We start from the raw sequence: 26,265 nt of genomic DNA on the forward strand, positions 1-26,265 counted from the left end.
TCATTAACTACTCCATCATTACTGTAAACAAAAAACCTGTACTACATTTTTCTATTGCCTCCCCACCCCCCGCCTTTGTCTTCTTTTAGCTTGAAAGTTTGTTCTTTAGAGAGGATTTTTCAGATGTCAGGGGATAATCTAGAATCCTTTGTGCTACATTTTGAGGTAAGTTTTATGATCACAATTAAAGTGATTTTCAGCTGCAAACCTATGGGAGAGTCAACTTGTGTTTATTAATTTAAAGGGGGGATTTTTTTTCCCCCCTTTTGAAGATTACTGAGATTTGAGCAGAGTTTAATTTCCTGTCCTCTGGTAGGGTATAGCTGATCGAGCTTCTATATTTAATTGGGATTGTCTGTTATACTTGTCTATGATAGGTGAATTTTGAATTTTGTTTCCTCAAACTGTGAGGCTATAGAAATTGATCTTTCTATTCATCAAATTTAATAAATTTTCTCACACTGAAAACTCACGTCTATTTGCCTACCATATTTACTTAGATTTTGGACTGAGACTTCTTTACTTTCTAAGTAACTCATTTGGAGACATTTTTTAAAATGTAATAACTATCTGTAATTATTTTCAGAGGTACAGGTGATAAGGCTATATCTGATCTGATTTCTGCAAATTGAATTTCATATTTTTCTAAGTAACTTTCAATCTACACAATTAGTACATGCTTATATAAAAATTAGAATATAAAATAATAAAATAATAATCCATAATTCCACCATCTAGATATAGCCAGTATTGATGAACTTTTCAGATTGTTTTCTATCCATTTAAAAAATCACTACTGTAATATTATTGTGTAATTTTCTTTATTCACTTAATAAATTTTGAAATTTTTTGCATGTCATAATTAAAAAAAAAATCTAATTATGTTTATCCTGTAAGAGATAGTTGACAGCCAATCGTTCCTACTTTTCCTATATAAATAAATGTACTAAGGGTAAAGTTTAATTAAAGGAAGTTTAGGTAATTGATTAAGTAAAGTTGAATTAATTAAATATTAGAAAAAAGTTTAATAATACCTGTGATTATTACAGTATACACATAGAATGTTTTATATTCTAATATTAAAAAAACAGTTAACATTTTAGTACTGCTTTTGAGATGATGCAGATAACAACTTTACCACTACTAAAATAGAATATCAACTTGATTATTTAAAAAGTACAATGGTTTATAAAGTAAGCAATGTTGAAATATATTAAGATATTGAAACCACTAAACTATTGTCTGTCTGTGAGTTTTTGTTTTTTTATTTGTTTGTCTTGTTCCTTTGTTGCTTTCAGTTTTATATCTCACATATCAGTGAAGTCATATGGTTCTCGACTTTTTCTGTGTGCCTTATTTTGCTTAGCATAATAATCTCAAGATCCATCCATGTTGTTGCAAATGGCACTATTTCATCTTTTCTTATGGCAGAGTAATAGTCCATTGTGTATATATACCACATCTTCTTTATCTAATCATCTATCGAAGGGCACTTTGGTTGTTTCCATGTCTTGGCCTCTGTAAATAAAGGTGCAATGAACACTGGAGTACATCCTCATATATCTTTACGGATAAATGTTTTCAGATTTTTGGGGTATATACCCAGGAGAGGGATTGCTCGGTCAAACGGTAATTCTATTCTTAATTTTTTGAGGAACCTCCACACTGCCTTCCATAGTGGCTGCACCAATCTGCATTCCCAACAGTGTCTGAGGGTTCCTTTTTCTCCACAGCCTCTCCAACACTTATTACTTGTCTTGTTGATGATGGCCATTCTAACTGATGTGAGGTGATATCTCATTGTGGTTTTTATTTGCATTTCTCTGATGATTAGTGATGTTGAGCATCTTTTCATATGTCTGTTTGCCATTTGTATGTCCTCTTTGGAGAAATGTCTCTTCAGGTCCTCTGCCCATTTTTTAAGGGGGAAGAGTGGTGATAGATCAGGGTAAACGATCAAATATATGGTGATGGAAGGAGAACTGACTCTGGGTGGTGAACACACAACGTGATGTATAGATGATGTATTACAGAATTGTACACTTAAAAACTATACAATTTCACTAACCATTGTCACCCCAAAAATTTTCATTAGAAAAAAAAAGATACTTAAAATAATCTTATGATGAGCAAAAACCATCCGCATGTGAGTTGCTGGCTGGAAACATTCATTTTCCTACAAACAATTTACTAAATTGGGACATATTTTAAAACTCCCAAAAGTATTACTAAACAATAGAGTGGGAAATTATATTACAATGTTTGGCTTCAGAATTTTAGACCATATCTATTTGGCTTCCTCATACTTAAGATGATAAAATTATCTCATTTCCACTTCCATCTTCCCCTTCCAATTTTGTCAGTTATAATATCATTTTTGTTGTTCAGTAATTTATTAAAACATGGGCTTTCAATTTATCTATTTTAGACAATATTAACTCCTCTTCAAGAAAATAGAATTAGAATACTTATACTTTCTCTAATCATTTTTTTCCCCTCACTGTTTTTATTATTCACAGCAGAACTCATGACTCTGTATGTTCTTCAGCAGCATTGGATTTGTATAAAAATGGGTCAGTACCAGTGCTTTTTACAACAACTGCTTTTTTTATCTTTTTCTTGTCTAGATTACATGGTTCATTAACTCTTTTTATGTCTTATTTTTCAAAGATGAGCTAATGGATGCTGTATTCCCTGAATTCCTTCACGTTTGAGGATATCTGTCAGTTGCCTTGATACTTAAATGAGAATATAGTTGTGCATTGTATTTTTAGGTCACACTTTTACTTGGTACTCTGTGGACATTGCTTCATTGCATATGTGATATTATGTGTTACTGGAGTAAACCTTGACGCTAATTTGATTTTTTCTCTCCTCATAACTGATTTCTCTCTAAATATCTGCATAACGTTTCTTCATCCTTGATCAGTGACATAACCAAGAAACATCCTATTATCAATAAATCCACATAAATTTGTCTCAGTATGTAATATTCTTTTCAGACTACAGATTAAGTTACTATTTCATTCCTGGAAAACTGGGTTTTATATATTTGAAAAATTTTTTGGCTTGAATCTGTATTTTTAGTCATAGATGACCCATATTTTGGTTGACTTTATTTGGTTGACTAATACAGATAAAGTCATGTATTTTATTTTATTACTGTCATGTATTTTATTAATTAATTTAAGCTATATCTTTTTTTTTTTTTTTTTTTTTTTTTTTTTTTTTTATCTTCTTCTTCACTTTTTATTCTCAGGGTGATTATCTCTGCTTTGTGAGCAATTCAATCTTGAGCTCTCTGTTCTATCAATATTTCTAAATGATTTGTTCTGGCTTGGTCCTTTTGGTCGATTCGTTAGCTATATCTGTCATTTTAATATTTTTCAATTCTGGTTACATTGAATTTCTTTAAGTGTCTTCAGACTAGAATACTTACCATATTAGTTATATATTGTTGTAAAGTGAAGTACCCTGAAATTTAGAATTTAAAACTGCAAACATGTATTACCTCATGTTTTCTGTGGATCAGGAATCTGGGAGTGGCTTAGCCGGGGGGTTTTGGCTCAGGGTCTCTCATGAGATTGCAGTAAAGTTGTTAACCAGAACTGCCTTCATCTCAGGGCTCAATGAGGCTGAAAGATCTACTACCAAGCTCACTCGCATGGTTGTTGGCAGACCTCGGGTCCATGTGTTTCTTAGATGATTTCTTTTTCTCATTAGGCTAATTTTTAGGTTTTATAATCAATTTTGTTGTTGTTTTGTTTTTTTTTTTAATACATATCCTTCTTCACTGTTATAGTTAGGCCAGTGTTTTAGAGGTCCTACCAAGTCTCCTTTTACTATTTCAGTGAATTTCCTTTGAAATTTTTATCTTAAAATCTAAATATTCTCTCCCATCTATTACAGAGTTCTCCACTTTGGCTATATAACAAACCCTTTTGATGGATTATAGAATCAGGTTTTCTCATGTTTTTCTTCATTTCAACAACCATTTGTTGTTGGTAGTGATGATCAGGATTAAATACAGGATAACAGTTCTATTTAATAATATTCTGATTTAAATTATTTTTTTTAACTATTGCACAAGAAGTCCATATATTCTCATTTAAAGAATTTAAAACTAGAGAAGTATACAGGTAAGCAGTGAAATTTTATCTCACTCTTACACTTCTCTTTCTTACTTTGTAGGAGTTAACAGTTGATTATAAATCAGTCAAGACCTTGTCCTATACAATACAATTACAGATGTGTAGATTTAGATTCAGGTATACTCAATAGTTAAAAGTCTATGTATATAACCTAGGTTTTTCCATACAGTAATATATCATGGACATTCTTCTATGTCAGACTACTTCTATTGAACAATGTGTGTATTCATTTTATAGATACTCCATAATTTATTAACTATTTCCTTACTGATAGATGTTTATCTCCATTTCTTTGTTTTTAATAATATGGCAATTTTACTATATGTATGTATATAATTATAATTTATATATAAATTTATATATATATTTTATAGTTTTGTGTTTATTTCTGGATAATGGATTTCTAGAAGGAGAAATGCTCAGTCAAATATGCCTCTGTATCTGGAGCTTGAAATCATGGTAATTTAACCATATTGGAATCTCTCACAGATTGTAGAATAGACTAATCATACTTTCCCTTTTTATTGATTGAAAATCATGTTGTCTTAGTATTTGAAATTAGCAGATAAGTTTTATTTTATTCTTCCTAGTTTAACATGTCACAGGCTGATAGTTGTTTCTTACATATTCAGAGAGCCCTAAGATGGAAGCGTCTATGGCATATTCGAGGAATAGCTAGGAAGTTGCATGTTAGATTAAACCAAGATAAGGGGACTGAGAAGTAGAGGATGAGTTCAGAAATACAGTTTTGTGGGCCATTTTAAGGACTGCATTATCAAATATCTAAAAAGTTCTCTATACTCATTGTCTCACTCCCACTGCACTGTGGCTTCTAAACTGATTACTCCATTGGTGCCTCTCGTGAAAGCTGCTTCAGAGCTGTGGCCTCTTCATACTCCTTTGCCCACTCTGGCTCACACTGTTGACCATATATAATATAAAGTAAAAAAAATGCCTTTGCTAATTGTAAAATTATATTATCTTATTCTAATTTTTAGTAACCACTATCATCATCACAGAATTCTGTTTGCCTTTTCTTCCTTTCCCAATTGTTCTCCTACTATTTCTGCTATTTCCTTTTCAGCTTCTTATGTCAAGTCTTTCACCTTTCCTCAGTGTGTAACCTAATGTTTCATTCTTGGTTCTGTTTTGGGGGGAACTTTGAAAAGTTTCACAAAGGTATTCCCCACTCTGAATGAGTTAATAGAAAATTCTATTTCTGATTAGCTCTGAAAAACTTAAGAGCAATGTGCTGGGCTTTTAAAAATATTGAGCTTCTAAAGTAGTTTGTTTAAGACATTTAAATATGTGATGAGACATTTTAGGTTACCCAGCTACAAATTAATATTAATTAATATTTCCTTCTGCCTGGAATCACAAGGCATACTAAACTCCAAAGTGTTTTCTATTTTAGCAGTTTAAATTACATTGTGGTTAATAATATTACTATTATATGTAATATACTATTTATAATCCCTTCGAATTGATAATATATCATTGGTCTTTTATTTTAACTTAGTCAAATTTTACAGGGCAGTAAGTTCACTCCCTGAATAGCATGAGATAACGATTTTCTCTAAGTCATAGTTGCAGTTTTACATTACAGGAAAATACCAGTACACTGATCCTAGATAAGAACTTAAAAATGTATGATTACTGTCTGAATTTAAATTTCAGTCTCTCTTTTCGTCTATGGGTCTTCTATACATTTTCTTCCTTCTCATAGATATTTCATATTTATTTTTTATTATAAGAAAATTTACTTTTTAGCATAACATTTTATTTTTTATAAGAAATAATCACTTAATACTAAGTTGATTTCACTCAAACTATGAGAGATATTGCCATTTGAAATATATTTTTTCTTGAAATGTATCTCTATGCAGTGTTTTTGCAATACACTTATAATCTTAACTATTACATTATCTGAATTTTAAAAATATGATGTGGAATTATGCTTTCTTGTGATATTTTGATACTGTTACCTGATTATTTTATTTCTCCATTTTTTTATGTAAACAGGCTATATGCCTTTCTGTAAATCACAGTATATAATCTAAAGAGCATATCTTAATTAAATGCTTTAAATTCTTCCAGGATGAATTTATTACATACATTTCAGGTATTAGTTTTTATACATAATTATGCTTCTTTCAAGATTATCTTTAAATTTATTATCAAATGACTTTTTTAGTGATAAAACTCATGTCTATTCCAACATTTAATTGAAGAAAATATTTTGTGGGGTTTTGACAAGAAAATCAAAATGAAGCTTAATTCTGCAAGGTTCAGCTTCACTGGCTCTCATATGTAAAATATTCACTGAAGACATTCTGCTTATCAGTACTTTGCACTTTAAATGATAGTTCCGTTTTACAATTATTTATGTCATATAACAGGGTACTACCTGTAAAGAAATATATAGTCCATTATTGAATCTAAACATTTTCTAGTTTTATTTCCCATAAAATATTTTTTTCAGTTTTATTGAGAAATAATTAACATACATCACTGAATAAGTTTAAGATATACAGCATGATAGTTTGATTTACATATATTGTGAAATGATTATTACTTTAGGGTCAGCTAATATCCATCTTCTTATATAGACACAATAAAAAGAAAAGAAAAAAAATGAAAAGAATTATCCTTGTGATGAGAACTGATAGGATTTACTCTCTTAACAAGTTTCTTATATATTATACATCAGTGTTAGCCATAGTCATTGAGTTATACATTAGATCCCTAATATTTACTTATCTTATAACTGGTAGTTTGTACCTTTTGATCACCTTCCTCCACTTAACTGCACCCCACCCTCTGCTTCTGGTAACCACGAGTCTGGTCTCTTTTTCTATGAATTTGGGGATTTTTTTTTAGATTGCACATATACATGACATTATACAGTATCTGTCTTTCTCTGCCTGGCTTATTTCATTTAGCACAATGCCTTAAAGCTCCATCCATGTTCTCACAAATGGTAAGATTTCCTCATTTTTTTATGTCTGAATAATTCTTCCAAGAAACTTTTATGGACTTCCTCAGCATCTCTTTCCAATGCTAACTCCTGATAGCTTCTTTAAACAAAATCCTCAGTTTTTTCCTTATGACCACTGAGTTATAGTCTAAGCCTCCTCTCTTATAGTTTTTAGATACTATCATATTCATTTTATCTGAGCATAAAGGAGTCCACTTGTGACAATCTTGAAATACCTGAATAATTCTTGAAATACTTGAAATATTTGTAGAAATCTCTCAGGGGAGGTTTGTTTATTTGTAAAGAATATAGTCCTTGGAAAATACAAGAGATAGTTAATTTAATTCAAAAGGATGTCTCATTCTCTCTAATTTATTTTATTTCTATTTTTTAAATTTATTTTTAATTCCAGTTGACATACGATATTATATTAATTTCAGGTGTACAACATAGTGATTAGATATTTATATACCTTATGAAGTGATCACCCCCATTAAGTCTAGTACCCATATGACATCATACATAGTTCTTAAAATATTATTAAATATGTTCCTTATGTTATAACTTACAACCCCATTACCATTTTTTATAACTAGCAATTTGTACTTCTTAATCCGTTTCACCTTTTCTCACCCATCTGTTTCACTCCCCTGCAATCTGGCAACTATCTATTAGTTCTCTGTAACTATGACTTTGTTCCTGTTTTGTTTGTTCGTTTATTTTGTTTTTTCAGATTCCACACATAAGTGAAATCATATGGTATTTGTCTTCTTTGTCTGACTTATTTCACTTAGCATCCTACCCTCCAGGTCCATCCATGTTGTTACAAATGGCAACATTTCATTCTTTTTTATGACAGAATAATATTCCATGTGTATGTATTACGTCTTCTTTATCCCTTTCTATATTAATGAACACTTAGGTTGTGTTATTTCTTCGTTTGTTTTAATATGGTTGCAACTACTTCATTTGGGAATTTAAGGTGGATATCTCAATGGTAGGAAAATGACATTCTAATGTTATATATTCAAACTTAGCTAAGGATTCAAAATTCAAACCTCTGAAACTGAGTTAAAAGCTATTTTTTTAAAAGAAGAGTACTTCTGTCCTTTATTCCACTGAAATTTGAAAACAAAACATTGAGTGCCCAATGTATGCCTTTTAGCATTTTGTTCAATTTTCAATTGATATATAATTTTATCAGTCAAAAATATACCTCCCAGGTGCCAGTTTAAATAATAATACATTTTACACTGACACATTTTTCACCAGGAATTCTATCTAAGTCTTCACTTGTAATTAGAAACGCTGGGAAACATAAATATACAATTATTTAGGAAAACAAAACAAAACAAATTCTCCTTTAGAGTCTAGAAGAATGATGATACAAGTGACCTTGGAAATTTTTCTTCCAGGTGGTTTAGAATCTTTGAAAAATCTTCAGAAACTAGTTGTGGACCACAATCAATTAATCAGTACGAAAGGTCTTTGCAATACTCCTACCATTATATACCTGGATTGCTCACATAATCATCTTACTGAAGCTGAGGGGATTGAAAACTGTGGATTGCTCCAAATACTAAAGTTACAGGGAAATTATATAAGTGAGGTAATTGCTTTGAATTAATGTATATGATTAATGGAAAGTTTTTTTTCTTTTGATGGAAATATCAGCCACCCATTTTAAAAGCAATTTTGATTAATTTTCCCTTGTTCTTTTTTGATTATCAGCTATATCTGATTTTCAGTTTACTTTGAACTATTACATACTTTGCTCTATTTTAAAAAAATATTTATCATAATTAGAATATTTTCCAAAGAAATATAGTTTAACATTAGTTTTTCATAATACCAAAATATAAAAAATCATAACTTTTCAGTTATATTTCAGTGTGTTAAGTGGGACCAAATTCTCTTAATTAAATTCTAATTAATATTCTTCACATTTTATAAAAAATAAATTCTAATTATGAGGTTAATTCTTAAGAAATTTTATTTATACTAAAATTCTTATAACATTATCTTTGATTTATGATACACAGTTTACCAGAATGTGTATATATGTGTGTATATATATATGTTGTTACTTTTAAATTTGGTTAAATGACAAAAATACTTTCTTTGCTATAAGCTACTGACCTAAATTTAAATGCAGCTTCCATCCTTAGCGAATCATGTTCTACTAAGAGAATTGTACTTGGATGATAACAGCATTTCAACTGTAGAAGCACTTTCTTCATTTTGGCTGCCTTTACTACAGAACTTGACTCTTTCTCAGAACAGGTAAAAACAAGCTTTGCTTGAACAATAAATGCAATGAATGATAAACTAAATGTGTGATCTTCATAAAAAGTAGAAATGCTGTTAGTTTTTTTCCAGCAATTCAGTGAAAGCGCATAATAATAAACACATACATAAGTTATAAATATAACTTCATAGATTTTTAAAAATTAGTGTGTTGACAAACTCTTGAATTTTAGTAGACTTTTAATTTTCACTTATCTGACTCTTTGTTTCTTCTTAAAGACATACTTGTAGAAATCTCTCAGGGGAGGTTTGTTTATATTTGTAAAGAATATGGTCCTTGGAAAATACAAGAGGTAGTTAATTTAATTCAGAAGGATGTCTCATTCTTTCAAATGGTACTTATTAAGTCAGGGAAGAACGATTTTTAATCTGGTCTACTTGCATTTCGTTTTGTAACTGTTAAGATTGATGTGAATTTTATTTCCCTAAGGATATAAAGTAACACTTAAAAAAATACCTTAACATTAATTTGAGATGGGTACCTGCCACAGAAGATCCATTTGAAACCAGCAAACATCTGGATCTTTGCAGAGAATAACTGTCTGAAACCAGGAGCACAATATGTGTATGTCTTCTTCTGCTTAATATTTCATTGAGACATATTCACTAATATGATTAATTTGTTCATGAAAGGCACATGGAATAGGAGAAAGAAACCACCTTTAACCATAAATTTCTTCTTTGAGTTATACAATTCTTGCAAAACAAGTGAACAAGGAAAACCCAATGTTAATATGCATATCTATTTTTCCTTTAAAAAAATAAAGTTTTCTCTCAATCTCTGCCATAATAGTGCTTGTCCTTAAGCGTGTATGTCCCAAATGATTTAATTTCTACTTATTAAACTATTCCACTATTTGACAACAAATCAAAAATTGTATTTTATTCAAAATCCCCGCAAGTTGTTTTAATCAGATCTAAAATATAAAAGATGATTTTGCTTTCAAAGAACATTAATTCCAAAGCCAGCTCTATCAGATTACACTGTTTAAATAATTTGGGCCATCCACAAACCCATTGGATGTTTCCTCAATATTTCTGGGTAAGGAATAACATTTTAATAGAAATAGCTATCTTTAGAGATATGCATTAAATCACTCAGTAAATTGACATATCTAACATATACCATAGAAATTGATCTCAAGCCACACTGGCAAGCATAATATTTTAAAAGATTAGAAATATTTAAATCGTGATTTTTTTTTGAGAAATAATGTTTTTAATTTAATGGTGTGGGGGGGTTCTTTTTTATTTTTATTTCCTAATTCTTTTTTGCCTTAATTTCTTTGGACAATTTACATCATCAAAGAAATAGTCTACTTTTAAAAGTTAAAATTAATACGAGTTGAAACTTTTACCCTATGAATCCAGTATGGCTAGGAGTTATATAAACTACACTATTAAATTCTCTTTCAGAATTGATAACAATAAGTGGTATACTTAAACCAAACACTACTTATTTAGAATTTTGTTTGTTTAGCTTTATAAAATTTGGATATTGAGGTGGTGTTTGCTATTTTGGGGGCTACAAAACAGTAATATATATCCTTACCCTCAAGAAACGTTTGGAATAAAAAAATCTTTTGAACTTAACTATATTAAAAAGGTAAATTATTATATAATATAGCTGTTTGAATTTTTTAATAGTACTGCTACCTTATTTGAATATAAGTTTTATGGGTCTCTCAAAACTCTTTGCACATGTACCTACAATTTCTGAGAGGATGAAGCAAGAAGGTCTTAGGGAACCAGGGAAATGTGATGGATATGAATGGACATATATAGTGTGAAATTATTTCCTACAATCATAATGACAATATTAACTGTAAAAGGTACACATCTTACATTAATCTTTTACACGTGCATTGGAATTTTTCAGAAACCAAAGCAGGTTGGGTAAAAGTGAAGGTCAGCAACTCTAGGTTTGAATTCTTTATCTACAGTTTATCTGTCAGTTGACATTGAACAACTCTGTTTTACTACCTGAACTTCAACTTTTTTCCATGTGTAAAAAAAAGGTAGTAATCCCTATCATACCTATTTTATGAGGTTTTAATGATGAGCCAAAAGGAAAATGTATGTGAATAACATTTTGGAAACTTGAGAAGAATTTTGTAAGTGTGATATTTGGATTTGTGACTGGTATGTCTTTTAAATTGTGTATATTTTTCTTTTAATTTTTGATAAATATTTTCATCACAAGGAAGAAATTATGTGTCCATATGCTTTTTTTCCCAACAAATGAAATACATATAAAGAATGATACTTAGTACATATTGTTTGAAATACTTGTTTCATCCTGACTTCTGTTTTAATTTTGGTTAGGACATGTGACTGTTTAAGTTTGACTCAGCGGAGTTCTAACTTGAAGACTCTCAGGCTTCATAAGCCTTTCTACTTCCAGTGAAATTCTAAGTAGGAGCAGAAAGGGGAAACTATTACCCATTGGCTGCTCATTGTACAATCTTTTGCTTTTTGTCGACTTTGAAATTTATATCTTTTTTATGCCCAAGGCTAATGTGACAAGGTCAAATGGTATTAGGTTTTCACTAATGTCCTTTGTCTTTCTGGTTTGAATTTTCTTAGAAAAAAAATATACACAGAATGTCAGTAAAAAGGAAAAGTTCTAGAGGTTTTTCTTTTGTTTTTGTTTTGTTTTTTTAAAACAGGATTCTACTATTAGGTTTCTACCATACTAATGAATAGTCATAAAGGTGAATGAATAGCCAGTTTCTTGATGACATTTCCACAAAAAGAACATGATTCTAAAAGCATGGCTATCTGAAAAGATAAAATTCAATATTATAAAAATATTTTGTGAAAACAATATTTCTTTACTTGGTATTTGCAAAGGGGATTTTTGTTTTTAACTTTAAAACTTTATTGGCTATTTTTATTTGATGTCTTCATATAACCTGTTATATATGTTACTTATATATTTCCATATAACTTACTGGTTGAAAACAGATATTCTGAAAAAAGAGAAAAACACATTATCGATTAATCTTTCCAAATCCTTTCAAGAGCAAAGACTTAGTATTATAAATATATTAAAAGTAGAAAACAAATAAGAATTTTCTTGTTAATAAATACACGTGTTATAATTATATTTTCACTTGAAGAACTTCAGTTTGTCACTTATAATAATGATCTAAAACGTGCCTGATAGGATATGTCATAATATTAGGACTTAAATCCACTAATTATATATTGTCAAAGTTTTAAGTTTGTCTTCCTTCCTTCCTTCCTTGCTTCTTTCTTTTCTTCCTTCCTTGTTTCCTTCCTCTCTTTCTTTTCTGTATACATGTGACATTTCAGTAAATTTTGCTATTAAGGAATGTGTGTACAAATAATGAAGTGTATGTGTAAATATAATAGCCAATATTTATTCACTTTTTCTTTTATTACCTTGGGTTTTTTTCTCACTGGAAATGGTTTTTAAGAAGTAGTGTTGTATAGGTTCAGTATAAATAGTAATATTATATGTAGGATTGGCTACATTCAGAAAGACCTTCTTCCAACCTTTTATTTAGTCTATTTTTTCATCAGTAGTATCTTATGTCTCTTTGCTAATATAGAACAGGATAGTACAAGAGAGGAGTCAAGGGCAATAGAAGGGTTAGTTCTGTGCCAGACCCATGAGGCCTTGATTCACAGCATTACTCTGTAAGCTTCTGACCTTACAATAATAGTATTTCCACCACCCCACCCACGTCATGGCAGAGAGCTGTTAGAAACAAAGATGTAAAAGTCTCCGCCAGGATAACTGGAGGGACAGTATTGAAAGAAAGAAAGAAAGAAAGGAAGGGAGGGAAAGAAGGAGGGAGGGAGGGAGGGAGGGAGGAAGAGAGAGAGAGAGAGAGAGAGAGAGAGAGAGAGAGAGAGAGAGAGAGAGAAAGGGGAAGGAAAGAAAGTAAATGAAGTGGAAATTAATGCATATATATATATACATTTTTGTACCCAAAATACTCCTTTAGTTGAAGCATATTTTGAAGTTATGGAGTTCCAACATTATATGGGGGATTAGTTCAGAATACTTTTGTATTTGTGATGTGAATATATATATATATTTTTTTTTTTTGTAATGCATCTTTTATTTATTTTTATTTTTATTTTTTAATAGTTTTAGATGCACAAGACAAAGTAATATTTAGATGTTTATCATTTATATCCCTCACACTGTGTGAACCCCCCTGCCCCCATCCACTATCCCTCTGACATCGCACACAGCCATTGCATTTCCACTGTCTCTGTTTCCTAATGCTGTACTCCGCTTCTTGTAAGTATACATACATATATATACATATATATATATATATATATATATATATATATAAATTATAGTTGACATTCATTATTGTTCAGCTTCAGGTGTACAGTGCAGTGATCAGGCATCTACATCATCCCTGAGGTGGTCTCCCAAATGGGACAAGTGTCCATCAGATACCCTACAAAATCTTTACAACATTATTGATTACATTCCCCAAATGGATTTTCAAAGCCCAGTAGCCATCTTGTGGTTACTGACTGTTTTCTAATCCCTTCACCTTCCGCCTTATCCTCACCCCGCCTCCCATCTAGCAACCCTCACTTTTCCCCTATGTCTCCAAAACTGAAAAGATAACTGTTTCTGATTAGTTCATTCACTTATTCTTTTCTTTAGATTCCACATATAAGTGAGATCATATGGTATTTGTCTTTCTCTGTCTGACTTATTTCACTTAACATAATGTTTTCTAGGTCCATCCATGTTGTTGCAAATGTAAGATTTCTTTCTTCTTTATGGTTGTGTAATACTCCATTGTGTAAATGTACCACAGTTTCTTAATCCAGTCATCTACCAATGGGCATTTCAGTTGTTTTCCGTGTCTTGGCTATTGTGTATAGTGCTGCAATAAACATAGGGGTGCATAAAGTTTTTTGAATTAGAGTTTTGGATTTCTCCGGATAGATACCTAGGAGTGGAATTGCTAGATCATAAGGTAGTTCCATTTTCAGATTTTTGAGATACCTCCATACTGTTTTCCACAGTGGCTGCACCAATCTGCAATCCCACCAACAGTGCACAAGCGTTCCCTTTTCTCCACATCCATGCCAGCACTTGTTGTTTGTTGATTTATTGATAATAGCCATTTTGACCGGGGTAAGGTGGTATCTCATTGTGGTTTTTATTTGCATTTCTCTGATGGTTAGTGAGGTTGAGCATTTCTTCATATGTCTGTTTGCCGTCTGTATGTCCTTTTAGAAAAATGTCTCTTCATGTCCTCTGCCCATTTTTTAATTGGGTTGTTTGTTTTTTTGGAGTGAGTTGAGTGAGTTTTTAATAAATTTGTGATATTAACCCCTTATCAGATATATCATTGGCAAATATCTTTTCCCATTCAGTAGGATCCCTTTTTGTTTTATTGATGGTTGCCTTTGCTGTGAAAAAAACTTATTAGTTTGATGTAATCCCACATGTTTATTTTTTCTCTTACTTCCTCGGGGGATATATTGCCTAAGGCAATATACATATTCAACCAATTCCTATCAAACTACCAACGACGTTTCACAGAAATAGAACATATGATCCTAAAATTTATATGGGACCGTAAAAGACCCCAGATAGCCTCAGCAATCTTGAAAAATAAGAACAAAGTGGGAGGTATAACATACCTGACATCAAATTATACTACAAGGCTACAGTAATCAAAACAGCATGGTACTGGCATAAAAACAGAACACATAGATCAATGGAACAGAATAGAGTCCAGAAATAAATCCTTGCCTATATGGCCATTTAAATCTACGGACAATGGAAGCAAGAAGGTACAGTGGGGTAAAGACAGTCTGTTCATAAATGGTGCTGGGAAACCTGGACAGACACATGCAAAAAAATGAAGCTGGACCACCTCCTTACGCCATATACAAAAATAAATTCAAAATGACGTAAAGACTTAAATGTAAGATCTGAAACTATAAAATTCCTAGAAGAAAATATAGGAAGAAACTTTACAGACATAACCCGGAGTAAGATTTTTAGTGATGTGAATATATTTTATATGAAGGAATTTTGTCTTATATAAAGATTTAGAAGAGCTGGCTAAATTTTATTTACAAAATAGCTAGGGAAATGTGATATGTTTAGAGTAATATAGACTTGTCTTAGTTAGAAATGTAAATCTACTAAAGTTAAATTTCCTTTCATAGTTTTTTGTTTCCAAAATGTAAATATTTAGAGTATCTCTTACGTTCCTTGCTTGAATATAGGTTCTTAATGATAAGTTTATCTTAGAAAATGATAGAAACATGTAAAAATAGGAGGGGAGTTGATTATTATTAGAATTTGAATATGCATGAGTTAATGAGTATTGATTTTAAATATTTGTATATTTCTATCAGATTTAAATCTATTATATTGATATAAAACATTTTCTATTATTGTGCTCCTTGGATGAATATTTCCAATTTAAAAATAACCCATCTGGTCAAAAAGTGAAAATAAATATTTTTATGAATTCACCTCTTAATGGTTTAAATTATATGTTTAATCCAGGAAAAATATGTAAATAATATAAAACCTCTGTATATTTGGCTTTACACAAAGACAAAACAAAACAATAATAGCAAAATACCCACTTATTTAAATCCCAAGTACACATTAAAATCCATGATATTTGTCATTGCAATTGGAAATTGCATGGTAATTTACAAATGAATATAAATTTTCCATTATAGAATAAATACTTAAAATTCTATAATTATTACATTTTAATGAGTGCTATTAATAAATGTCATTATGATTGTAACCTTATTTATAAGTACAATTACATATATGTTACATATAATTGCATATCATCATGAGGTGTGGCAATTAAGTCGTGAACTTGAGGCAATGAGTTGCTAACCTTTCTTGATATCAGAGGGATTATTCATTATGGATTTGTACTAACTGGAAAAACTGCTAACCAAGTTACTATATGGAAGTGATGAGAAGGCTGTGTGAAAAGTTAGATGAAAACGACCTGAACTTTTTGCCAACAATTCATGCCTCTTGCATCACAACAATGCACCTGCTCACACGGCACTGTCTGTGAGGGAGTTTTAGCCAGTAAACAAATCTGTGTATTGGAACACCCTCCCTACTCACCTGATCGGGCCCCCACTGACTTCTTTCTTTACCGGGAGATAAAGGAAATATTCAAAGGAAGACATTGTGGATGACATTCAGGACATCAAGGGTAATACGATGATGCAGCTCTGATGGCCATTCCAGAAAAAGAGTTCCAAAATTGCTCTGAAGGGTGAAGTAGGTGCTGGCATCAGTGCATAGCTTCCAGGGGGAGTACTTCGACGGTTACCATAGTGATATTCAGCAATAGGTATGTAGCACTATTTTCTAGGATGAGTTTGCGAACTTAATTGTCAGACTTTGGTATAATTGTGTTATATAAGTGTATGATTTTATAGTTAGTTCAGTAATATTAAGGACATTCTAATTAAAAATTTTCATGATCTTTTTTTTTTTTCTCAGCTTGACAAAAATCATACCACTTTTTCATTTTGTTTCTCTGGAAAAGCTAGATGTCAGCAACAATTGTCTTTCTGGTAAGTTTAGAATAATATATAATTTTTAAAAAATAGGCTTTTGAGTTTCTGTTTCATATATGGTGAGGGGTTGTTTTGATACATGTGTTAATGGCATTTACAGTATATATACATATATACATACACATACAAACACACAGTAAGGTATAGAGAAAGAAAATTTTCTTTTTAAGGTCTTAGGCTGGACCTAAGAATTAAACTGACACAAGACAGGAAAAAAAGAATACAAGTTTTAATTTTTTTTTACATGTACATGGGAGTTCTCACAAGAAAAATAAAGACCCTAAAAAGCAATTAGAATTAACCGCTTAAACAGTGAGTTGGACAAGAGTAGTGAACATATGACAAGGCAAAGGTGCTTGGGCTAACATAGTTAATTGGCTGGAAAAGTGACTAGGAAATAAGGGCTAGTGTAACAGGTGTGTACACATCTCTTGCCTCTACTTCCCATCCTCGTGATAAGAATGTCTCTTTGAGAGAAAGATAAGTACCATATGATCTCACTTATTTGCGGATTCTGAAGAAAAGAATAAGTGAATGAACTAATCAGAAACAGTTTGGGAGACAATGAGGAAAAACTGAGGGTTGCTAGATGGGCGGGAGGGGTGGGGAGTGGGGGGGAGGGTGAGGGGATTGGAGGGCAGTCGGTGACCACAGGATGGCCACGGGGTTTGAAAATTAATCTGGGGAACGTAATTTGGTGGTTACCAGAGCGTAAGGGGGTTGGGGGGGGGGATGAGGGTGAGGGGGATCAAATGTATGGTGATGGAAGGGGAGCTGACTCTGGGTGGTGAACACACGGTGTGACTTATGGATGATGTGATACAGAGTTGCACACCTGAAATCTATGTAATTATACTAACAATTGTCACCCCAATAAATTAAAAATAAATTTAAAAAAAAAAAAAAGAATGTCTCTTTGCTTATGGTTTAGGGAGGGCATCTTTTACATAGGAATTTCATCTCCTACTTTAAAGAAAAAGAAAGAAGGTCAGAGTATCCCTCCAGTTGCTGTTTTTAAGTTCTTTTCTGGCATATTGAGGCTGCATGGCCTTAACTCCTGCAAAGTCATCGTGAAATAATTTAATTAAAAATTTTTTTCCACTTTAAAAATCATTTTACTTCCACATCTTTCTGGTAGGCCTGAGCAAATGTCACAATGATATTTTAATTTTAAATTTATGCATCTTTTAACTGTAAAATAAGTATCTTAGTGTAGATGATTAAACAAACTTGTTTAACCTGTTGACTCCTAATAGGTATAGAGGAGACACCCATTAAAAATGTATTTAATTAATTACTGACATTTGAGACAAAATGGATGAATCTTGAGAGTATCGTGCAAAGCAAAACAAGTCAGAGACAAAAAGTTGAGAACCATATGATTTCACTCATTAAACTGAAAGAAACAAACAAATAAGAGAAATAAAAACTCATAGACAAACAACAATGTAGTGGTTACCAGGGGGAAAAGGGTGGGGGGAGGAAAGTAGAACAGCGTAACGTGGGTCAACATATGGTGACGGAAGATTTCACTTTGGAGGGTGAACACAATGTGATCTACAATGACGTATTATAGAATTGTATACTTGAAACCCATATAATTTTATTAACCAATGTTACCTCAATACGTATAATAAAAAATGTACTAAATTAAAGAATGTTGATTGTTTAACTAATTCCCCCCAAATTTCCCCATCCCCATTCCCAGTCAAACTCTCATTGAGATAACTCTGGTTTTAATTTGTCACCATTGGTTAATTTTGGTTGTTCTACATCTTTTTATTAATGGGATCAAATATTACATTCTCTTTTGCCTCCAGTTTTCTTTGCTGAGCATTCATATGATATTGTTGTTTATACATCAGTAGTTTGTTTTTTGTTTGTTTGTTTGCTGAATGTAGTCCATTGTATTACTATATAATATATCACAATTTGTCCATTCTCCTGTTGATTGATACTTTGATTGTTTGGAGTTTGCGGCTAATATGATTATAAAGTTCCTATGGAAATTCTTGTACAAATATTTTTGTGGACATAAGTTTTCAGATGTCTTGGGTAAATATGTAAGAGTGTAATCGCTGGGTAATACAGTAGACATATGTTTAACTTTTTAAGAAACTGAAAAAACTATTTTCCAAAGTAATTGTAACATTTTAAACCTCCACCAGCTATGTATGAGAGTTCCAATAGCTCCATTCTAGAGGGTGTTTCGTATTTCATCGTATTATCGCATTCTGGTTTTACTTTGCAATTTCCTGATGAATAATGACAATGTGCCTCTTTGCATGCATTTATTGATGATATTTGGGTATTATTTTGTGTCTATTCAAGTGTCTTACCATTCTTTTAATTTGTTTTTTTCCTTATGATTTGAATAAATTCTTTATATATTATTGATAAAATACTTTGTCAGATATATGTTTTGAAATATTTTCTCCCAGCCCTCTTTTGATGAAATTTATCATTTTTAATAATTATTGCCCTTTGTAGTATTTTCCCACATCCAGACTGAGAAGGTGATTTCTATGCTTTCTTATAGAAGTTTTGTACTTTTAGTTTTACCATTGGGTCTATGATCCATCTTAGATTAATTTTTATGAATTGTATGAAATAAGGGATGAGTTCAGGTTTTAACATGGTTATCTAGTTCCAGCATCATTTGTTGACCAACCTTTTGTCATCTTTGAAATACTTTGGTGTTTTTGTCGAAAAAATCGATTTACACTCGGCTACTATGGATGTGTTTGTATTAACTGCTTTTCTCTTGATAAGTCATATTTTTCTATTTTTTATATGTCTAGTGATTTTTAACTCTATCTTGAATGTTGTACATAATACAGTGTACTGAGTCTGGACATTATTGTCTTCCTTTTTTTGTTCTTTCTTTTTTATTTATTTTTTTAATTAAAATTTATTGGGGTGATGTTGACTTCCTTTTAAAGTTTGTTAAAAATAATTCTCTGAAAGACAGTTAAAATATAAATGAGTAATTTTGTTTCTGTCAGCCTTAATTTCATTCTCTCCTAGGACAAGTCATTTTAGTTTTCAACGCTTAGTGCATGCCCCTACCCCGGGTATTTTCGTCACTCCTAATGCATAATGCATAGTCTTTCTGTATTTTAGCTGAATCACTGAGATACTCAATTGGGTTTCATTCTGGCTGGGCTGATACTCCAATGTCTTTCATTGCTGCATGGCCTTAGAGGGTCATCATTCAGCTCTTAGCACTACAGAAGGTGATCTCTGCTAGGTTTTTCAGAGTCTTGCCCTGCCTATGTAATACTAGCCCTTGTCCAAGGACGTGTGGTAAATCTTCACATAGACTTCTTTCCCCAACTCGCTCCCCCACAACATATACACACACAGCTGCTTTTCAGTACATTTTACCATACATTCCAGCTTCAGTTCTAATTTTTGTATCCTTTCTCAGCAAAACAGCCTCTTTGCTTGGTCTCCACTTTCCTGCTCTGAAGTGCTAAAATGCTTTCAGGAAGAAAACCATTGCGATTGTAGGCTCACCATGTGTGTTTCCACTCTCTCAGTCAGGCTTAAAAACAGGTGCTTCGTATATATTGTAGAGTTTTATGATTGTTTTCTGTGGGATAGCAATTCCAGCATAAATTTCTCTGTAATGTACCCTAGATGGACCTACTATTTTTACATTTGAAAGTTTAATAGGTCTATGTAATTCTATTTAAGTATATGCTCAATTTTACCACTTATCCTATTACTTTAGATTTTCACTTTTTCAGATTTTGTGTTCATAGTCTTCCATGAACTCTTTCAAGCCCTTTACACACATTATTTCATTTAATTCAGACCCTCTGAGATAGTTATGAAACTGATCATAAATCAGTTGTATGATTTGTGTAAGTTCACACAGCTGCTAAATAGTATAAATAAATATTCTTACAGCAGAGTCTGTGGTCTTAATACAGTCTCCTTTTAAAATATGTGGTATATAAAACTGAAAACAACAAAAGAATAAGACAAAAAAATGAAGAAACAAACACTCATAGACACAGACAGTAGTTTAGTGGTTACCAGAGGGTAAGGGGGAAAAGGGGTGGTAGATGAGGGTAAAGGGGATCAAATATATGGTGATGGAAAGAGAACTGACTCTGGCTGGTGGACACACAATGTGATATATAGATGATGTATTACAGAATTGTACACCTGAAATCTATGTAACTTTACTAACAAGTGTCACCCCAATTAACTTTAATTTTTAAAAAAGCATATTTTCTGTATAGAAATAATTTTTGTTTATTTTCTTTAATAGCTAATTAAATAAAATTATCATTAATCTGTGAATACTTTATCTGAGATGTGTTTCATAATGATTCTTATTATTTTTGTAGATCTTACAAGTGTCATAAATGGGTTTAATGCATGCTATTCTCTGTGTGAATTGACTCTCATGGGAAATCCACTTCTTCAAGAAATAAACTGGAGGTAAACAAACATTGTTGCTCCCTATGCACATACTTTGTTATAGTTGCAGAAAACATAATTTGATGACAGTTGTTCTGTGTATACTAATTGCTTGGGAAAAGTTAATAAAAATATAAAAATATTCAAGGCAAAAAGGTTTTATAAAAAAAAGTTTAAAAATATCTTCAGTCTAATATAATTTTTTGCATAGGTTTGAACTAATGCAAATTTGAAATAATAATTCTGATCCATATAATTGATTATGTAATAATTTTAGTATGGTGTTAACTTGGGTTTTGTATTTATAGAAAGTGTATTTGTTGGGAATTACTGTGTATGAGTCATCTAAATCACATAACTTGCTAGTTAAAATTATTTCCTTTCTGCCTATTATTTGATTTTGTTTCAATTTCTTAAAAGAGAAGTTTGGTATCTGTTAAGTATGTATTATAAGCATATCTGAATTCAAGTCTCTCACTGGAATACTGCAGTGTCTAGTTGTAAATGAAGAAAAATGTTTTGTAATTTTAAAATAAATTTTCTTTTATAAAAAACCTTTTTTTTAAAACTGAAAGTTATATTATGCTAACACCTTTTCCCAAAATTGACTAGCGTTTTTTCTTATAATCAACTTTTTTGAGACAATTTACATATAATAAACTTCATCAATTTTATTTATGAGTATGGATCTTGTGTAAAATCTACCACAGATAAGATATTGGACATTTCTGTCGTCTCAGAAAATCACCTCATATGCCTTTGCAGTCAGACTCCTCTCATCACCATCTTTATGATTTTTGTTGTTTTTGACCTGAAGTCTGTTGTCATTCTTATCTTCATTTCTCTGTTCCTGGATACTTTTAAGATTTTCTCTTTATCAGCAGTTTTCTGCAATTTGATTACTGTGTGTTTTGGTTGATTTTATACACATTTATTCTGCTCAGGATTAATTGAATCTCTTGGATCTGATCAATTTATTGTTACCATAAAATTTGGAAATTTTTTGGCCTTTATTTCAAAGATTTTTTTTTTCCCTGTCTCCTTCCTATTTTGTCCTACTAGGACTCCAATTTACAAATATTATACCACTTGATATATCCCAGAAGTCGCTATTTCTCTGTTCTTTTATGTAGTATACTTTTTTCCTGCTTGTTTTCACTCTTAGTAGTTATTGCTCTCTTCAAGGTCTCTGATATGTTCTTTCTATTTATCTACTCTGTAATTAATCCCATCCATACTATTTTTCAGTTCAAATTTCAAATATTGTGCTTTTCATCTCTAGAAGTTTCATTTATGTATTTCTTTTTAACATTTAAAATTTCTCTCCTAATCTTGATCATGTTTTCCTGAATTATCTTGAACATAGGAGAATATTTATTTATTTAATTTATTTTTTAAGATTTTTATTAAAAATATAGTTAGCATACTATATTATACTGTTTCAGGTGTACACAACAGTTTATAGTTCCAACATTTATATAGCTAAAGAAGTGATCACCGTGATAAAAGTCTAGCAACCATCTGGCACCATACCATGCTATCACAATATTATTGACAATATTCCCTGTGCTTTACATCACATCCCCGTGACTGACTTGTTTTATACCTGGAAATTTGGACCACTTATTGCCCTTTACCTTCCCCTCCTTTTTAATTTTTCAGTTACAGTTGACATTCAGTATTGTTTTATATTAATTTCAGGTGTACATTGGTTAGATGTTTATATAATTCAAGAAGTGGTCCATTCCCTGACTAGTGTGTTACTCATCTGACACTATACATAGTTATTTCCATATTATTGACTATATTCCCTTTGCTTTACTTTACATCCCCATGACTATTTTGTAGCTACAAATTTGTACTTCTTAATCCCTTCACCTTTTGCTCCCTGACCCCAGGTCCCTTCCCATCTATCAACCTGATAAATCTAGTACCCATCTGATACCATACATAGTTATTACAATATGATTGACTATAATCCTTATGCTATACCCTACATTCCCATGACTACTTTGTAACAACCAATTTGTATTTTTTAATCCCTTTCCCCTTTCATGACTCCCTCAACCCCCCTCCCATCTGGCAACCATCAAAATGGTCTCTGTATCTATGAGTCTGTTTCTGTTTTGTTTGTTTATTTTGTTCTTTAGATTACTCATATAAATGAAATCACATTGTATTTGTCTTTTACTGCCTGATGGTACTTCACTCACACAGTGCCCTCCATGTCCATCTATGCCACTGCAGATGGCAAGAACCCATTCCCTTCCATAGCAGAGCAATATTCTATTGTATATATATACCACCTCTTCTTTATCCATTCTTCTGTGGACAGACAACAGGCTGCCTTAACATCTTGGCCATTGTAAACAATGCTGCAATGAACATATGAATGCACACATCCCCTTGAAGGGGGCATGTATTTCTTTGTTTGCTCATTTTGGCCTCCTCTCCATGTTTGTTTCTTTGTATTACGTATGGCTGCTATATCTCCCAGGCTTGCCAGGTGGCTTTAAGTACTAGGGGTCCTGTGGGTCCCAGTGGCACAGTCTCCCTGGTCACCTGAGCCAGAAGTGTCCTTTGTGTGGGTTGTGTGTGCCCTCTTGTTATAGTTGAGCTTTCATTGCTGTGGGCATATCAGTGGGTGGTATTGACCCCCAGGTTAACTGGCTGTGGGGTTTGGCTTATGAACTGCTATGCTGGGGCTTACCCCAAAGAGTGGGATTCACCTCAGCAGGCTCTGGTACCTGTTGAGACTGCCCTTTGGGTGTGTCACCAGTGGGGCTAATTGGGTGGTGCTCTGCTGTGGTCTGAAGCCAACCTCCAAGTGTGTTGGTTCTGGTGCCTCTTGGGAGGGGCTCCAGGGTAGACCCAGGTCAGTCTCTGCCTGTAACTGGCAGGGGAGTACGTGGTGGTAGCTACAAAGTGATCCACAGTTGGCTGCTGCCTATGCTATATCTAGAGGTGTGTGGGAGAGGCCACACTGCAAACCTAGGATGGCTGCCACCAGTACTGCGCCTGGGCTAGCTCCACAAAAACCCAGGATATTCTGAGGCCTGCTGCTACCTGCCAGTTCCTGTAAGGTTCAGCTGCTGATAAAGCCTCCTATGGTAAGTATGTTGGGTGAGGAAGGGTCTCAGTGAGTCAGCAGGATGGAGCAGTGGAGCTCACAGGCCAGATTCAGATTTGACCTGTGGGGGTGGGTTCAACACAGGAAAGATGGCGCCCACCTGCCGGCTGCTCGGGAGAAAGGGCCCGCACAGGGCAAATGGGGACTGTCCCTCCAGTACTCGCCCTGAAGTTACACAACTCAGTCTCTCCCCATATGTCTCCGAGACTCCCAGTGTCACCATTTCTCCACCGGAGCCTAGGATGAGTGCCTGTGTGGGCCCTTTAAGAGGATAGCTGGGTTTCTCACAGCTTTCTGTCACAGCCTGAAGTCTTAGGGCTTCTCTTCCTGGGACCAGGACTCTGGGCTCGGGAGTCTGGTGTGAATGGCTGGGGTCACTCACACCTTCATGGAAACCTCTGTGGCCAAGGTATCTCCTGATTTTCAACCACCACACAGGTGGGATTAGCCCGTTTCACATCTCTGCCATTCCTACCAGTCTCGCCGTGCCTCTTCTTTATATCAGTAGTTATAAAACTTCTGTTCAGCTAGACTTCAGATGGTTCTCCAGGTTGATTGTTCTGTAACTTAGTTGTAATTTTGATGTGTTCACAGGATGAGGCAAGCACAGCGTTTATCTATTCCGCCGTGTTGGATCTCCTCCCACTTCCGGAAAATGTTTATAATGGCCGTTTTAACATTCTTTTCTGCTGGTTCCATCGTGTCTATTATTTTGAGGTTGATTTTCATTGACTTATTTCTGATTCTTGGTCATATTTCCTCGCCGCTTGCATGATTGGTCAATTTTGGTTGTATTCTGGACATTCAAAATTTTATATTGTTGATTTCTTAATCTTTTCCCTTTAAATAGCATCTATTTTGTTTCTGACATGCAGTGGCTAACTTACTTGGAATTAGTGATATACTTTCAAAGCTTGCTTTTAAGTTCTTAAGAAAATCTTTAGACTAGTACTAATTTAGCCCCAATACTACGGTGCTGACTTTCTGAGTATTCTCCCTGATGCCTCTTACATGTATTTTTTCAGCTATTGCTGATGAGACTTATTCCCATCCGTACATGATTTCCTGTGATTTTTCTGCCTCTTGCTTCCCAGTGGTTCTTTTCCTTGTCCTTACATGGATTTGTCTCACACATCCTCAGATCATTACACATTTACTCAGGTCCAGGTGAATTACATCCCAGAATACTGAAAGACTTGTGTATGTCCACTTTGTGATGTTTCTGGTGATGATTCTGGCCTAAACTATTGTCTCGTTTAATTTCCAACAGGATTAGTTAAATGGTTTAACATGATTTATTGTACAGTTGACATTTGTGTCTTATCAGGTGTGGGTACATCAAGGCAGGGCAGGCCAAGAATATACAGGGTTAATTTAGCCTAATGTTGCAAGATGAGTTGGCAATGTGCCAAATGTAGGGAAAGGCAAATGTTTACTAAAATTCAGGTGTAAAATCTATTTCAGGATCCTCAGAGTTTAGATCAAGTCAGGAAGTCATATTAATTTTATCAGGTAGGGAAAATACAACATTTATAAACAATATATAGACAAAGAGGAATGAATAATTTTCAAAAGGGTTGTTGTGACATCTGATTTTAGGGCAAAATAATAGACTCTTTGCCCTTATTTGGTTTCCGTGTGATATATGGCCATAGTCAAGACTTCAGAAGGAATAT

At 32.8% G+C, this 26,265-nt stretch overlaps 1 protein-coding gene across 2 annotated transcripts in view; it reads left to right on the forward strand.

The window, feature by feature from the left end:
• The window catches only part of LRRIQ1 (leucine rich repeats and IQ motif containing 1), a 185,824-nt gene that overhangs the window by 32,608 nt on the left and 126,951 nt on the right, over positions 1 to 26,265 (forward strand). For both annotated transcript variants that reach the window (XM_033117564.1, XM_033117565.1), the window contains exons 11-14: positions 8,544 to 8,737; positions 9,284 to 9,411; positions 16,949 to 17,022; positions 21,387 to 21,480. In XM_033117564.1, the coding sequence (XP_032973455.1) occupies positions 8,544 to 8,737; positions 9,284 to 9,411; positions 16,949 to 17,022; positions 21,387 to 21,480 (490 nt within the window). The remainder of the gene's footprint in view (positions 1 to 8,543; positions 8,738 to 9,283; positions 9,412 to 16,948; positions 17,023 to 21,386; positions 21,481 to 26,265) is intronic.

The sequence above is a fragment of the Rhinolophus ferrumequinum genome, chromosome 10 (assembly GCF_004115265.2).
Source record: "Rhinolophus ferrumequinum isolate MPI-CBG mRhiFer1 chromosome 10, mRhiFer1_v1.p, whole genome shotgun sequence".
Classification (NCBI taxonomy): Eukaryota; Metazoa; Chordata; class Mammalia; order Chiroptera; family Rhinolophidae; genus Rhinolophus; species Rhinolophus ferrumequinum.